At 42.6% G+C, this 17,994-nt stretch overlaps 1 protein-coding gene across 2 annotated transcripts in view; it reads left to right on the top strand.

The window, feature by feature from the left end:
- Positions 1-17,994, top strand: part of LOC147117128 (zinc transporter ZIP12-like) — a 135,776-nt gene that overhangs the window by 34,482 nt on the left and 83,300 nt on the right. For both annotated transcript variants that reach the window (XM_085987852.1, XM_085987851.1), the window contains exons 3-6: positions 5,898-6,185; positions 8,012-8,219; positions 9,308-9,498; positions 13,265-13,442. In XM_085987852.1, the coding sequence (XP_085843978.1) occupies positions 5,898-6,185; positions 8,012-8,219; positions 9,308-9,498; positions 13,265-13,442 (865 nt within the window). The remainder of the gene's footprint in view (positions 1-5,897; positions 6,186-8,011; positions 8,220-9,307; positions 9,499-13,264; positions 13,443-17,994) is intronic.

The following is a 17,994-nucleotide window of genomic DNA, read 5'->3' as shown; positions in this document are numbered from 1 at the left end:
GTAGCATTGCTGGTTAAAGAGGGGATTAACACAATTGAAAGGAAGGATATTAGCTCTGATGATGTGGAATCTGTATGGGTAGAACTGAGAAATACCAAGGAGCAGAAAACATTAGTGGGAGTGGTATATAGACCTCCAAGCAGTAATGCGGAGGTTGGGGATGGCATTAAACGGGAAATTAGAGAAGCGTGCAATAAGGGCACAGCAGTTATCATGGGTGACTTTAATCTACATATAGATTGGGCTAACCAAATTAGTAACAATACTGTGGAGGAGGAATTCCTGGAGTGTATACGGGATGGTTTCCTGGACCAATATGTCGAGGAACCAACTAGAGATCAGGCCATCTTAGACTGAGTATTATGTAATGAGAAAGGATTAATTAACAATATTGTTGTACGAGGCCCCTTGGGTCGGAGCGATCATAATATGTAGAATTCTTCATTAAGATGGAGAGTGAAATAGTTGACTCAGAGACTAGGGTCCTGAATTTAAATAAAGGAAACTACGATAGTATGAGGTGCGAGTTGGGTAGGATTGATTGGGGAATGTCACTCAAAGGGTTGACGGTGGATGGGCAATGGCAAACATTCAAAGATCGCATGGATGAACTACAGAATTTGTTCATCCCAGTTTGGCATAAAAATAAAACAAAAAAGGTGACTCAACCGTGGCTAACAAGGGAAATTAGGGAAAGCATAAGATCCAAGGAGAGGACATATAAATTGGCCAGAAAAAGCAGTAAACCTGAGGATTGGGAGCAGTTAAGGATCCAACAAAGGAGGACAAAGATATTAATTAAGAGGGGGAAAATAGAGTATGAGAGTAAGCTTTCAGGGAACATAAAAACTGACTGTAAAAGCTTTTATAGATATGTGAAGAGAAAAAGATTGGTGAAGTCAAGCGTAGGTCCCTTGCAGTCAGAATCAGGGGAATTTATAATGGCGAACAAAGAAATGGCTGACCAATTAAATACATACTTTTGTTCTGTCTTCACAAAGGAGGACACAAATAACCTCCCAAAGATGTCGGGCAACATAGGGTCTAATGAAAGGGAGGAACTGATAGAAATCAGTATTTGTAGGGAAATGATGTTAGGGAAATTGATGGGATTGAGGGCCAATAAATCCCCAGGGCCTGATAATCTACATCCTAGGGTACTTAAGGAAGTGGCCATAGAAATAGTAGATGCATTGCTGGTCATCTTCCAAAATTTGATAGACTCTGGAACAGTACCCATGGATTGGCGGGTAGCTAATGTTACCGCACTCTTCAAAAAGGGTGGTAGAGAGAAAACGGGGAATTACAGACCGGTAAGCCTGGCATCGGTAGTGGGGAAAATGCTAGAGTCCATTATAAAGGATGTAATAGCAGAGCACCTGGAAAAAAGTGACCGGATCGGACAAAGTCAACATGGCTTTACAAAAGGTAAATCGTGCCTGACTAATCTACTGAAATTTTTTGAGAATGTAACTGGTAAAATAGGTAAGGGAGAACCAGTGGATGTGGTGTATTTGGATTTTCAAAAGGCTTTCGATAAGGTCCCGCATAAGAGATTAGCGTGTAAAATTAAGGCACATGGGATTGGGGGCAAGGTATTGACTTGGATAGAGAACTGGTTGGCAGACAGAAAGCAAAGAGTTGGAATAAACGGCTCTTTTTCCGAGTGGCAGGCAGTGACTAGTGGGATACCGCAATGATCGGTCCTTGGACCCCAGCTATTCACAATATATATTAATGATCTGGACGAGGGAACTAGATGTAATATCTCCAAGTTTGCAGATGACACAAAGCTGGGTGGGCATGTGTGCTGTGAGGAGGATGCCGAGAAACTCCAGTATGATTTGGACAGGTTGGGTGATTGGACAGAAGCATGGCAGATGCAATATAACATGGATAAATGCGAGGTTGTCCACTTTGGTGTCAAAAACAGGAAGGCAGATTATTATCCAAATGGCAATAGATTGGGAGAAGGGGAAGTGCAACGAGACCTGGGCATCCTTGTGCACCAGTCGCTGAAAGTAAGCATGCAGGTGAAGCAGGCGGTTAAGAAGGCAAATGGTATGTTGGCCTTCGTAGCGAGAGGGTTTGAGTACAGGAACAAGGATGTGTTGCTGCAGTTGTACAGGGCCTTGGTGAGACCACATCTTGAGTATTGTGTGCAGTTTTGGTCACCTTATCTGAGGAAGGATGTTCTTGCCATGGAAGGAGTACAGCGAAGATTCACCAGACTGATACCTGGGATGGCAGGAATGACGTATGAGGAGAGATTGGGTCGATTGGGTTTGTACTCACTGGAGTTTAGAAGAATGAGAGGGGGTCTGATCGAAACTTATAAAATTCTAACAGGGCTAGACAGTCTAGATGCTGGAAGGATGTTCCCGATGGTCGGAGAGTCCAGAACCAGGGGTCACAGTCTCAGGATAAGGGGTAAGCCATTTAGGACAGAGATGAGGAGGAATTTCTTCACCCAGAGAGTGGTGAACCTGTGGAACTCTCTGCCAAAGAAGGCATTAGAGGCCAATTCATTAAATATATTCAAGAAGGAGTTGAATATATTTCTTAAGGCTAAAGGGATCAAGGGATATGGAGAGAAGGCAGGAACAGGGTACTGAATTTGGATGATCAGCCATGATCTCATTGAATGGCGGAGCAGGCTCGAGGGGCCGAATGTCCTACTCCTGCTCCTATCTTCTATGTTGCTATGATTCCTCTAGTTCAGTTAGTATCTAAACCCTCGCTTGGCTGCATGCCGTTTGCTGTTGCTCGCTGCAGTTATGAGCCACCTTTGCCTGCAAGAGAAAGGGAAATGCGTCAGTGAGTATAGTGCAATGTGTTTGGGTGATGTGGCTGCCATGTTTGAATAGCTGGCCATGGTTGAATAGCTAGCAAGGTGTGAGATGTGAATGTGAGTGTTGCAGCAGTGGTAAATGAGTCAGGTTGAAGTGAAGCTATGATTGTGAGGTATGAGTGGTGATAGCTAGAGATTGTTGGTAGGTGAGTGATGGGGGTGTGGTGCATTGAGTTGTATGTGGCTTGTGGTGCAGATGGTGAAATGCCTGCACTCACCTTGACCAGTCTTGTGAGGTCATTAAACGTTTTGCAGAACTGGATCCAGGTCCTGGGGACAACACTCGTCGCAGTGACGGATTGAGCTATCTCCTCCCAGGTCCTTCTGTTCTTCAACAACAACAACAATTTTTATTTATATAGCGCCTTTAATGTAGTAAAACATCCCAAGGCACTTCACAGGAGTATTATAAGACAAAAAAATTTGACACGAGCCACATAAGGAGAAATTAGGGAGAAAGATGTGAGTTTGGCCCGTTGAAGGCCTCTTGCCCCCATGCAGGTATAAGACATCCCGTCGTCGTTGGAACCCCAGGACCAAGGCCTCCAGTGCTACATCTGAAAAACATTTTGCCCTTTCTCTCAGGTGTTGGGTCATGCCTTACTTTGACCTGACAATGAGGTGCTTCTGCAACAAAGCACCTCCCCTTTCAGTATTGGAGAGAGCCTAGGCCAAACTTTATTGGGCAGTAGACTACACCCCTCCCCCCCGTTGACTGCTAAGCCAATCAGCGCTGAGCTCAGTGCTGCAATCATGTAAATGAGCAGGCAGCACCAATTTTGCATGCTGCCTGCACCACTTAGAACGGGCACAGGCAAATAGCATTGTGCTGTGCCCCCGCCCATTTCTGGGCCTTATCCAATTTCTAGGCCTTAGTATTTACTTAGTCACAATTTTAGCCCGACATCGGCTGAAAGACATCATGCTGAAAGCTGGCTCCGTCCACAAAGCAGCCACACCCACAGATTGAATTAATCACCATGGCGAGTTTCTGCTAATTGCGCCCTTTTGTCACCCTTCAAGGAGGCTTCTAAAATTAAGCTGATTTTTTTTAGGCGCAATGGCACTTATTTTTAAAAGCTTTTAAAAGTATTGAATTTATTAAGAAACTGACTACAATGAAACTAGTTTCTGTACAGTTTTCTTAAAGTCATTTTCAGTTATTTAATATTAGGTTACTCACAGGTGGTGGACGAGGCACTCTTATTAAAAATGCTTACTCTTTGTGATGAACCCATTTTTAGCTGTATTAATAAAACTGCACCAGGTTACCACTCTTAAATATACCAAGGAACATGTTTTAATGCAAGAAAAAAAAGAAACAATTACGTTCTAAAACGATGCGTGATTGCGCTGGTTCACGGAAGATTTTGGGTTCGGTGATATGCAAATGAGTTTGAGCGGAAACTTGAGCAAAAAATTCAATTCGGAAAACTAGCGCAATGTTGAGCGCGATTTGCACCCGAATTGCCGATTGCAGCCAAAGCGGAAACTCTACCCTCTTGTGTCTGTGTGAATGTGTGTATCTGTGAAGCAGTAGTCCATTTAGACGTGCTGATTGAACCACATGACTTGCATAGCCCAATCAGTCATATGGTTACCACGGCCAAATCAGATTGATAGCCCAGGAAAAAAAGCAGTCATAGTTGATCCAACACCATCCTCCTTCTGGCCCAACTCTGCATACAAACTCCATCACTACTCCATACCAGGCCATACCAGGACTCCCCCAAGAACAGGCTCAGACTCAGCCTGCACTTTCCATCCTGATCCACTGCCCACTCACCAAATTGAGGTATTTATATTTACACATAAGGGTACATTTTATGAATTTACATTTCCAAATGCAAATGTCTGGACATCTGTGCCGGGAATTTACCACAAAGATAACCGTGTAAAATCTACCCTATATTTTAAGTACTTCATATATTTCTATTTACAATTTGAATTACTTGTATATTGAATATATTGTATATTCACATATACAATCAATATTACGGTACTTTCAATTTAATATATAGTTATAAAAATTATATTACAATTACATTGTTTTATTGTGTGTCAGCCGTGGCTCAGTGGGTAGCACTCTTGCCTCTGAGTCAGAAGGTTGTGGGTTCAAGTCCCGCTCCAGGGACTCGAGCACATAAAGCTAGGCTGACACTCCAGTGCAGTACTGAGGGAGTGCTGTACTGTCGGAGGTGCTGTCTTTTGGATGAGATGTTAAACCGAAGCCCTGCCTGCTCTCTCAGGTGGACATGAAAGATCTCATGGCACTATTTCGAAGAAGAGCAGGGGAATTATTCCCAGTGTCTTAGCCAATATTTATCCCTCAGTCAATTAAAACAAATTATCTAGTCATTGTCACATTGCTATTTGTGGGAGCTTTCTGTGCGCAAATTGGCTGCCGCATTTCCTACATTACAACAATGACTACACTCCAAAAAGTACTTCATTGGCTGTAATGTGCTTTGGGACGTCCGGTGGTTGTGTATGGCGCAATATAAATGCAAGTCTTTCTTTTTTCCTTCTTTATATGTATATATACAGTATATATTGGATATATTTATAATTAACAATTCATATATTTTACGTAATCTTACATATTGTATTGTATATGGTTATGTTTTCCATGCTCATCCATTCTATTTGTAATGATCTCAGAATGAGGACCAGAAGCCAATGAGACACAGAGATTTACTTCTTTATGTAACTGTGGTATATTAGATGCACAAATCTATTTCTTTAATTATCTACCTTCAGAGGATGAGGAATTTATTTATGTTCTCATTTTTTAAAAGATTATCAAAAGGAAATGCAATGGGAGATCGGCTGTTAATATTTATTTAATATTTTGCTAAAAGAATTCAAAGCTGCTCTACTGTGTCATTTTTCAGTAGTTGCTTTAATTTGTTTTGAACTCAAAAAAGTTCCTGCATCCATCCTTTGGACCCATCCGTATTACAAATACCCATGATGTGTATAATTACATTCAATTAACGGTGTCAAGATGTAGAAATATTCAAATTCAATTGCGCTTTAATTACAGTGCCTTTCGCCAGATGTCCTCTTCTCAATTGTAGAGAATGATAACGAGGGACACCTTCTACAGGAGGATGCCTTTCACAGGCTTTCTGTTCTTCTTCTTTATTATATCATTCATATGAAAGATGTCTGCACTTCAAACATTCCTCAAAATGTTAAGGACTACAGATTCTATCTCAATGGGATTTTAAGTTTAAAACCAGACCAAGACTTAAATCATCTCTCCCATGATGAAATTGGCAAACTTTTGGAAATCATTCAAGAGCATTACACAGTTTCCTCCTGGAGTCAGGTGAGTGAGGTTTTTTTTTCGCAAAGCTATGTGACCAGCAGATATTCTGTTGTGAATTTTGTCCTCATCAAGGAGAGGCATGTTAGTGCAGGGAAATGGAGCAGTTCACATTTTGAGTGCCTAGGAAGTGAAATTGGACTTTGACAGTAGTGCAAAACAGTCAATAGTGAGTTGCCAGCCTGTTTTCCACCGTACCTGATTCTCTTTTCCATTGAGGTCAAAATTAGGTGGGGTGTAAAACTGAAGTCAATGGGAATCGGGGGGAAAACTCTCTACTGGCTGGAGTCATGCCTAGCAAAAGGAAGATGGTTGTGGTGGTTGGAGGTCAATCATCACAGCCCCAGAACGTCGCTGCAGGAGTTCCTCAGGGCAGTGTCCTAGGCCTAACCATCTTCAGCTGCTTCATCAATGACCTTCCCTCCAACATAAGCTCAGAAGTGGGGATGTTCACTGATGACTGCAGTGTTCAGCACCATTCACAACACCTCAGATAATGAAGCAGTCCATGCCCGCATGCAGCAAAGCCTGGACGGCATTCAGGCTTGGGCTGATAAGTGGCAGGTAACATTCACGCCACACAAGTGCCAAGCAATGACTATCTCCAACAAGCGAGTATCTAACCACCGTCCCTTGATATTCAACGGCATTACCATTGCCGAGTCCCCCACCATCAATTACCTGGGGGGTCACCATTGACCAGATACTTAACTGGACCAGCCACATAAATACTATGGCAACAAGAGTAGTTCAGAGGCTGGGTATTCTGTGATGAGTGTCTCACCTCCTGACTCCCCAAAGCTTTTCCACCATCTACAAGGCACATGTCAGGAGTGTGATGGAATACTTTCCACCATCTACAAGGTGATGAGTGCAGCTCCAACAACACTCAAGAAGCTCAACACCATTCAAGACAAAGCAGCCCACTTGATTGGCACCCCATCCACCATCTTAAACATTCACTCCCTCCACCATCGGTGTACTGTGGCTGCAGTGTGTACCATCTACAGGATGCACTGCAGCAACTCGCCAAGGCTTCTTCGGCAGCACCTCCCAAACCCGTGACCTCTACCACCTAGAAGGACAAGGGCAGCAGACACATGGGAACACCACCACCTTCAAGTCACACACCATCCTGACTTGGAAGTATATCGCCATTCCTTCATCGTCACTGGGTCAAAATCCTGGAACGCCCTCCCTAACAGCACTGTGGGAGTACCTTCACCACACGGATTGCAACGGTTCAAGAAGGCAGCTCACCACCACCTTCTCAAGGGCAACTAGGGATGGACAATAAATGCTGACCTTGCCAGCAACTCCCACATCCCATTTTGCGCTACTGCTGGAGACCAATTTCATCCCCCGAGCGAATCAGCATTAAGCTTGCCTGGGTCAGCTATGACATACCAACAATGTGTCTCAGAAAAGAATCCCTTAGTGCAGCAATGTGACATTTTCCCATTTCACACACAAGAGACTTCTCAGATATTTCCAATTTGCTGTCAAGTTAGGGACAGTTTCATACTGTGGACCCATACCCACTAGGAAATGGACTGAGAAGCCAAACTCAGTCCACACAGCACCCTTACAGACAAAAGCGATTTTCATTCTATGTTCTGTCCTGACTTGAACCCACTTCCCACAGATAAAAAACAATTCCCTAATTGACTGTATCACCTAGAACTGCTAACAGGTGTTCTTATTCAGGTTTTGAAACTACATTTTTGTTGGAAGTGTTGTCCTGGTAACATGTGTCTTTTTAAAGTTGCAATGCATTTATGAGTTTTTCTAACTATAAAGGCATAACAAGAACATTTTTTATTTTCTAGTGTATTGATGCTGCTTGGCTGGAGGAGGACGCAGGTATAGTGGGTCCACTAGGTGCTGATGAAAATACTGCCCCTCGACTGGCTGGTGCAATCATTACATCCATTCTGCAAGGACTCTGTATTGGAAGCTCAAGTTTACCTAACCCGGGCTTTTTCACTGAATTTATTTTCAGATCTCTAAACAGTACGAGTAGTATAAACACTGCAGGTATATAAACTAATCAAAGGAGCATGGAAAATAAACTGTGCTAATACTCTGTAAGTTAAAGGAATTATTGTCATGTAAATGAAAAGAATTGACAGTATTTGAAGTTGTGTGAATCTGTCACAATTCTAACAATAACTATGATAATGAAGAGATTTAAAGATATAATAATCACCACGGTTCTCCGATTTTACCTCTGTCTTTGCTAACCACGAATTCTTGCCACACCTGGCTTAAAGCAGGACTTTGTTTTGTAGTAAAAGTAGCTTGCATGGTAATTTTTCTAGCCTACAATTTAGCACAGTTATTAAAATCAGTTTCATAAATTGCTATGTTGTGATTATGAACTCTCAAATTTAAGTTAATGGTCCAGTACCATAATCACTAAAGTACTCTACCTAATACATAGCCTATAGTTACCCTCGAATAACTACAAAAAAAGGACAACATTTTGGGGCCGATTTTGAATGCCCTCTCTCGACGGTAAGGGGGCGGTAACAGCATCAAAATGCGTTCAGTAGCCCTACCAAGCCATTAACATTGCTGATGAGGGCAGCTCCATTTTGAACAGGGCCTACTACCAAGTGTCCAAAGCGGCCGCCTGTTTCAGGCAATAGGACCGTGTAATGTGGAAGCCGGGGTCTTATGACGTAAATAGGGCCCGATTACTATTTTAGGTCAAAACTCATCAAAGCCTTTGCAATGCGGAGCCCACAAAAATAATCCGGGACTTTGACACCCTAGGACCCCCACTATCTGCGAATGAGACCTGCACCGCAGCCCCCCCCCGCCCCACTTTTCTTGCTGGTGGCTGCACAGGCCCAATTTTGAGGCCTCAAGAGCCCCTGTTTGACACCCCATAGGTCATCTGTCAGATTTAAATCGCCGGGGCCTTTTCGCTGCTGGAATGGGCAGCCGTTCAGTGCTGGTTGCATGCCCAAAAGCTAAAGTAGACCCTTCTATCTCTTTGCAAACTTTGCCTGCTTGAGAAGATGGAATGGATTGGGTACAGCTCCGGATAGGCAAACTCTAAATGGTCTTTTGTGGTCTAAATGGCTGTTTGGCATTCTCTATTTTCTTCTTTCATTCAGACCTGAATCATCTACTTAATCAACTGGGTTTGGGAAGATATTTTGAATCACACTCGCATGATCACGAGAATAATCGAAGCACAGAGAAGCAGTTCAGAAGCTCTGGCCATCTACACTTTACCAAAAAGCAAAACCACGACCATCATGATTGTGATCACATACATGATGATGATAGATTCACATGGGCAAAGGTAAAAGAAATGTAATAATTGACCTAACTGTTTTTCCATCGGCTGAGTGATATCACTCTACATTCTAATTTCCCCTGGTTTTCTGTTATTGCACATGATTATCTATTAAAATAAGTATTATTAGTTGACTATAGTTTGCAACAATAATATACTGGGAACATTGGAAACTATGCTACTGGTAAAGACTATGCTGTTCAACTGGTTGGTCCCACAAATCCAATACCACACAATTACCCACTCCCTCAAATATCTATCCAGTTTTCCCTTAAATCTTTCCACATTTTCTATCTCCACTATGTTGCTAGGCCGTCCATTCTCTGTGTTCATCACTTTCTGTGTAAAATTGTTAAATCCAAACTATCCTTTGTCTTGTAATCGCCTGCATCCCTTGGTTCTAGCATTTCTGGCAATCTTGAACATATTCAATTCATCTATTCCCTTAAGAATCCTGAATGCTTGAGTAATATCTCCTCTGAGCCATCACTTCTCCAGAGTAAACAATCCCAGGCTCTTCAACCTTTCTTCATATCTCAGATGCCTTAAGCTACACATCAGTTTGGCTGCCCTTTCTGCATTGCGTTTATTGCCTGGATATCCTTGCTTTAGCACGATGATCAGAATTGTACCCACTAATCCAGCTGTGGTCTTTCCCTACATTGCAACAGTGGCTACACTTCAAACTATTTCATTGGCTTTGAAGCACCTTGAGATGAGGTCATGAAAGGCATTCTATAAACTCTGGAACAGTTCCCATGGATTGGAGGGTAGCTAATGTAACCCCACTATTCAAAAAAGGTGGTAGAGAGAAAACGGGGAATTATAGACCAGTAAGCCTGACATCGGTAGTGGGCAAAATGCTAGAGTCCATTATAAAAGATGTAATAGCAGAGCACTTGGAAAACAGTGACAGAATCGGACAAAGTCAACATGAATTTACAAAAGGTAAATCGTGCCTGACTAATCTACTGGAATTTTTTGAGGATGTAACTGGTAGAATAGATAAGGGAGAACCAGTGGATGTGGTGTATTTGGACTTTTAGAAGGCTTTCGATAAGGTCCCGCATAAGAGATTAGCGTGTAAAGTTAAGGCACATGGGATTGGGGGCAAGGCACTGACTTGGATAGAGAACTGGTTGGCAGACAGGAAGCAAAGAGTTGGTATAAATGGGTCTTTTTCCGAGTGGCAGGCAGTGACTAGCGGGGTACTGCAGGGATCATTCCTAGGACCCCAGCTATTCACAATATATATAAATGATCTAGACGAGGGAATTAGACGTAATATCTCCAAGTTTGCAGACGACACAAAGCTGGGTGGGCATGTGTGCTGTGAGGAGGATGCCGAGAAACTCCAGTATGATTTGGACAGGTTGGGTGATTGGGCAGAAGCATGGCAGATGCAGTACAATGTGAATAAATGTGAGGTTATCCACTTTGGTGGCAAAAACAGGAAGGCAGATTATTATCTGAACGGCAATAGATTGGGAGAAGGGGAAGTGCAACGAGACCTGGGTGTCCTTGTGCACCAGTCGCTGAAGGTAAGCATGCAGGTGCAGCAGGCGGTTAAGCAGGCAAATGGTATGTTGGCCTTCGTAGCGAGAGGGTTCAAGTACAGGAAAAAGGATATCTTGCTGCAGTTGTACAGGGCCTTGGTGAGACCACATCTTGAGTATTGTGTGCAGTTTTGGTCGCCTTATCTGAGGAAGGATGTTCTTGCAATGGAGGAAGTGCAGCGAAGATTCACCAGACTGATACCTGGGATGGCAGGAATGACGTATGAGGAGAGATTGGGTCGATTGGGCTTATACTCGCTGGAGTTTAGAAGAATGAGAGGGGATCTCATTTAAACTTACAAAATTCTAACAGGACTAGACAGACTAGATGCAGGAAGGATGTTCCCGATGGCGGGGGAGTCCAGAACCAGGGGTCACAGTCTAAGGATAAGGGGTAAGAGATGAGGAGGAATTTCTTCACCCAGGGAGTGGTGAACCTGTGGAATTCTCTACCACAGAAGGCAGTGGAGGCCAATTCATTAAATATATTCAAGAAGGAGTCAGATATATTTCTTAAGGCTAAAGGGATCAAGGGATATGGAGAGAAGGCAGGGACAGGGTACTGAATTTGGATGATCAGCCATGATCTCATTGAATGGCGGAGCAAGCTCGAGAGGCCGAATGGCCTACTCCTGCTCCTATCTTTTATGTTTCTATGCTTCTATAAATGCAAGCTCTTTCATTTTTGCACAGAATTATAATCATCTGCTGGGATTTATACAAAAACAAATTACTGTGAATGCTGGTCTCTCCCTCTGGTTATACATCCCATGATCTATTTAGATTTCTTTACTGCTGCTGCACACTGTGTGTATCCATCAATACCCCAGACTCCTCTCCTGTATGCTGTGAAATTCCTGCCTATAGTACACAGGAGCTGCAATCGTGGAGTAGTTCAGAGAATGGACAGGGACCTGTTCCGGTGCATTAGCCACCAGACACAGATAGGAGTGGGCGGGGAAGGGGGATGAACAGCACTGAAAGGAGAGGATGGGAATGTGAAGTAGAGGTAGAATGGACAGTAGAGAAAAAGAAGAAACTAGATGCCAGTGAAAGAGTTGGAGAATGGATAGCAGTAAAAACGGTGAGGGATGATAGATGGTGATGAAATGTGAGAATGGAAGGCAGTGAAGGGGAGGAAAATGAATGGCAATGAAATTGTGAGGAATTGGGTGGGGTAGTGGCTCTGTAACCTGGGTTCAGAGGGATAGAATGCCTCGTTGTGCCTATTTTAGAATGCCTTTGAGAACTATAGTAGTGGTGGGTTGATTGTGTGAGCGTGCCTGTTCAGATAATGTTTGGCTAAGTGATGGGCTGGTTGATCTATTCAAAATCCTAAATGTTACATTTGTTTTTCCATTTTTTTAGATTAAAAGTATATTAATTATGAAGTATAAAAATGCTTAAAATGAATTAGAATGCATAATTTTTACAGTAAAAATTTTAAATTTTCTGGGGTAACATGACCTTGGGGCCCACTGGAAATGTACTGCCAGTTTTGTGCCATCAACATTTCGAATTCCTCTTCAGGCTTTCATGTTCTTACTTGTTGTCCTCCAGTACAAGTGAAGGATTGTTGTGTATACCAACCACTTGAGTTACAAAGCCTCTGCAACAAATTATTTTCAAATGGCAGGCCACTCTTGAGTTGTCAGCTTTTTGGAAGCTGTTGGCCAGTTTTTACCAGCGTTCTGGGTTGACCTGCTTGCGCAGATGCTGTGAACGCCATTGAAAGCTATGTCTCTGCTTAACGTTTCCCCACAGCAGCAAAAAATGAGATCAGCAACTCAGCAGGGTGGCAGACTATGGTGTGAATCCATTTCTCAGTACTCTGTGGCATTGTACATGGGGGCTCCAAACATGCTGCAGCACAGTGCTGCACAATAGTGGCTTTCCAGTGGGTAAGTAGCCCTGGCCATTTTAACTGCCCATCCACCCAGTTTCCGCCAGGCAGATAGGGTTAAAATCTCTCCCTAGCAGTCTAAAGGTTAAGCTCAATAATTGGGGCTTAACTGTGGCTGTGTTGCTTACGTGATTACTACTCCATGATATATGATTATTGGTGTCTGCAGAGTGGGCCTGACACAAAAGCAATTTTGTATACATTATGTATGGATTATTAATTTCCGTTGTACCTTATTGAAACTTGTGGCTTGTATGGTCCTTTTCAGTTTTAAAAAAGCTTCAATCTCAGATAAATTGACTGTCATGTCTAGGTCTGCTTTTCTGCTGACCAGCTAATGGGAATCTTCGTAAATGGCAGTGATTCTGCTATTTCAAAAGAGCACTTCAACCAGATCAGCCCAGCAATTATTCAGCAGCTGCTTAGTGGAGCTTGTCAACACAGTGAACGGGAATATGCACAATCCGTTGTCCTGCCAACTAACACTGAGAGTAAGTCATACTGAATAACATGGTTTTGCGACTGGCAACTCTACAATGGCAGAATCAATACACATGCATACCTTACTGTGTGCCCTGTAGGATTAACCAGGCACTAAGTTTGTCTCATTCTTTGCAATTAAGCTCTCATCCAGTCTTCCACAGATTCAGTTGAAATATTTTCCCACACATCTCTCACTGAAAATGAGGAGTATTTCTGAGAGATCTAGGAGTACAGGGCCCCTTCCCTTAGAATGGATTTCTAGTATTTTCCCAGTAAGGGGAAAACTACAACCAAAGTTGCAAAGCATTCAATCATACCATCAACCTTTCAAATTTATTGGCGGTTGAACCTGTTGCAAGTTACAGTACATCTGTCGTAACATATATTATTCAGAACCAATTTATAATATTTTTGTACATCTGCTAAAATGCAGTTGCCTGTAATTGTGTACAAATATGACACATTTTCCAGAACATTTCAGCAATAGACATTTAACTTGAAGAAAAATTGCAGCAAATTGGAATCAGACTCAATTGTATAAATGTCCCAGTACAGCAGTGGTGAAAACTAATGGAATGTTAGAAGTAAAGCTGTGCATAACAGTCAACTATTTTATAAAAATCCAGCATTCCAACCTGTGTTCTTAATGGAGCAGGGACTCTGAGTAGGATTTGTCTTATTTCTAGTACTTCCTCAGTACTCAGCATCCCCCCAAATCATGAGAAATAATCTACTTCTAACCTCTTTGTAAGTCACCGACTAATGCTTGTGCAACTATATTAACATTCAAATTTGAAGAGGAACCCTGAATGGTTATTTTATGAATAGCACACTGGATTAATGCACATATAAAACACATTAAGATTAAATCCTTAATCCTCCTTTTTGAGGAAACTCATTTTTCTTTTGAAAAATAAAAAACTTGGTGTAAGCACTCATTCACAAAGATTTGCACGACACGTATTCACAAACCAAAAATTGTATCATTTCAGAACAAAGACAAAACCTCAGGAAACATGACTTGGTTAAAAATCATTTAAAAACATATTAAGATGATTTAAAGAAACATGGCATCTATCTAATAATTCCTATTCCATTTCTGAGTCAGTGTGATAATCTAAATATTCTTTTTTTCTGGTCCACAATAAGTCCCCATTAATATAAACAGAGCAGGTAAGCAGTAGATAACTCTGCAGGTGGGATAATAATCCAGAGAATGTGAATTCAGATCCCACAATGGCATTTTGAGAATTTGAATTCCATTTAAACAAAATCTGGAAATTTTTAAAAAATGGTAAAATTGGCAATGGCGCTGTTGGATTGCTGTAAAAACCCAACTGGTTCACTAATGTCCTTTAGGGGAGCAAACCTGCCATCCTGGTGTATATATGACTCCAATCCCACACCAACATGGTTGACTCTTAACTGCCCGCTGAAGTGATCTCGCAAGCCACTCAACTGTATCGAACCACTCAGCAGTTCACGCAGAAGGCTTCTCAGGTTAACTAGCGAGGGGCAATAAATGCTGGCCGAGCTAGTGAAGCCCACATCCCAAGAATGCATTTTTAAAAACTGTTAAAAAATAATGTCCAGTTTTTTTCTTCTTTCCATGGAAGAAAGTACAAAATTGAAAAAGGAAAGATTAAAAAGAGAAAACTGAAATTAAAACCGAAAAAGCTGGAAATACATAGCAGGTCCATCAGCACCCCTAAAAGGAAAAGGCGAGCTAGTGTTTCATGTACAGACCCTTTATGCTGACGAAATGTCTCCATATATAATGTTAACTGGCCTTTTATCTCTTCAGATGCAGATGGACTTGCTGTGTACTTCGAGTATTTTCTGCTTTTATTTGAAAAAAATGTAACATTGCTGCAACACTGCAGATAACCTTAGTACAGATTAATTTTAGATAGGAGGATAGAGCAGATGAATGCGTGGCTAAAGAGTTGGTGCAGGAGGGAGGGCTTCAGTTTCCTGGATCACTGGGCCTGCTTCTGGGGAAGGTGGGACTTGTACAAGTCGGATGGGTTGCACCTGAACCAGAACAGGACAAATATCCTTGCGGGGAGGTTTGCTAGCACTGTTCGGGGGGGTTTAAACTAACTTGGCAGGGGGATGGGATACAGAGTGGAGCTATAATAGGGGGTGATGTACAGCCAAATATAGAGGAAAAAACAAGTCAGACTGGAAGGCAGAGTAAATATGTAATGACACAAGGGAGTAGGGCAAGGCTGAATGGCATTTATTTTAATGCAAGGAGTCTTACGAATAAGGTGGATGAACTGAAGTTGTTGATGAACACATGGGAGTATGATATTGTTGCTATCACGGAGACATGGTTGAGGGAGGGGCAAGACTGGCAGCTCAATATTCCGGGGTATAGAATCTTCAGGCGAGACAGAGGGGGGTGTAAAAGAGGAGGCGGTGTTGCAATATTCATTAAGGAGTCAATTACTGCTGTAAGGAGGGATGATATATTAACAGGTTCCTCTAATGAGGCCATATGGGTTGAACTTAAAAACAAAAAGGGGGCTAGCACTTTGCTGTGAGTGTACTATAGGCCCCCAAACAGCCAGGGGGAGATAGAGGAACAGATATGTAGGCAAATCTCAGAGAAGTGTGCAAATAATACGGTAATAATAGTGGGGGATTTCAACTTCCCCAATATTAACTGGGATAGTCAGAGTGTGAAAGGCTTAGAGGGTGCAGAATTCTTAAAGTGTATCCAGGAGAGCTTTTTGAGCCAACATGTAGAAAGTCCTACAAGAGAGGGGGCGGTACTGGACCTAATTCTAGGGAATGTGGCCGGGCAAGTGGTAGAAGTGTTAGTAGGTGAGCACTTTGGTGACAGTGACCATAATTCAGTGAGATTTAAGGTAGTCATGGAAAAGGACAAGGATGGACCAGAAATAAAGGTTCTAAATTGGGGGAAGGCCGATTTTAATATGATAAGGCAGGATTTGGCCAATGTGGACTGGGATCAGCTACTTGAAGGAAAATCCACATCGGAGCAATGGGAGTCTTTCAGAAAGGAAATTGAGAGAGTACAATGGCAACATGTTCCCGTAAAGGTCAAGGGTGGGACCAACAAGCCCAGGGAACCTTGGATGTCAAGGGATATACGAGAATGGATTAGGAAAAAAGGGGGGCTTTTGGCAGATACAAAGGACTAAAGACAGAGGAAGCCCTAGAGTAGTATAAAAAGTGCAGGGGGATATTTAAAAAAGAAATTAGGAGAGCGAGGAGGGGCCATGAAATAACACTGGTGAGCAAAATAAAGGAAAATCCTAAGGTGTTTTATAAGTATATTAAGGGTAAGAGGATAACTAGGGAAAGAGTAGGGCCCATTAGGGACCAAAGTGGCAAGCTGTGTGTAGAGCCAGAAGATGTAGGTGGGGTTTTAAATGAATTTTTTGCATCTGTGTTCACTATAGAGAAGGACGATGTAGACATAGAAATTGGGCAGGGGGACTGTGATATACTTGAACATATTAGCATTGAGAGGGAGGAGGTACTAACGGTTTTAGCAGGCTTAAAAGTGGATAAATCCCCTGGCTCGGACGAGATGTATCCCAGGCTACTATGTGAGGCAAAGGAGGAGATTGCAGGGGCTCTGATCCAAATTTTCAGAACCTCTCTGGCCACAGGGGATGTGCCAGAGGACCGGAGAACAGCTAACATAGTACCATTATTCAAGAAGGGGTAGGGATAAACCAGGGAATTACAGGCCAGTGAGCCTAAGATCAGTGGTAGGGAAATTATTGGAAAAAATTCTGAGGGACAGAATTAGTCTCCACTTGGAGAGGCAAGGATTAATTAAGGATAGCCAGCATGGCTTTGTCAAGGGAAGATCATGTCTGACCAATTTGATTGAATTTTTCGAGGGGGTGACTAGGTGTGTGGATGAGGGTAGTGCAGTGGATGTGGTTTACATGGATTTCAGTAAGGCTTTTGATAAAGTCCCACATAGGAGACTGGTCAGGAAGGTAAGAGCCCATGGGATCCAGGGTGCCTTGGCACATTGGATCCAAAACTGGCTTAGTGGCAGAAGGCAGAGGGTGATGGTGGAAGGTTGTTTTTGTGACTGGAAGCCTGTGTCCAGTGGGGTACCGCAGGGATCGGTGCTGGGTCCCTTGCTGTTTGTAGTCTACATTAATGATTTGGATGTGAATGTAAAAGGTATGATCAGTAAGTTCGCAGATAACACGAAAATTGGTGGGGTGGTAAATAGAGAGGAGGGAAGCCTCAGGCTACAGGACAATATAGATGGGTTGGTCAGATGGGTGGAACAGTGGCAAATGGAATTTAACCCTGAAAAGTGTGAGGTGATGCATTTTGGAGGGACTAACAAGGCAAGGGAATACACAATGAATGGTAAGACCCTAGGAAAGACAGAGGACCAGAGGGACCTTGGTGTGCATGTACATAGATCCCTGAAGGCAGCAGAACAGGTGGATAAGGTGGTTAAAAAGGCATATGGGATACTTGCCTTCATTAGCCGAGGCATAGAATATAAGAGCAGGGAGGTTATGATGGAGCTGTACAAAACGCTGGTAAGGC

Source organism: Somniosus microcephalus, chromosome 5, assembly GCF_052327205.1.
Source record: "Somniosus microcephalus isolate GS21.2 chromosome 5, FLI_Smic_1.0, whole genome shotgun sequence".
Lineage (NCBI taxonomy): Eukaryota > Metazoa > Chordata > Chondrichthyes > Squaliformes > Somniosidae > Somniosus > Somniosus microcephalus.
Note: the sequence above shows the minus strand (reverse complement) of the source record. Positions and strands in the feature narration are given on the sequence as shown.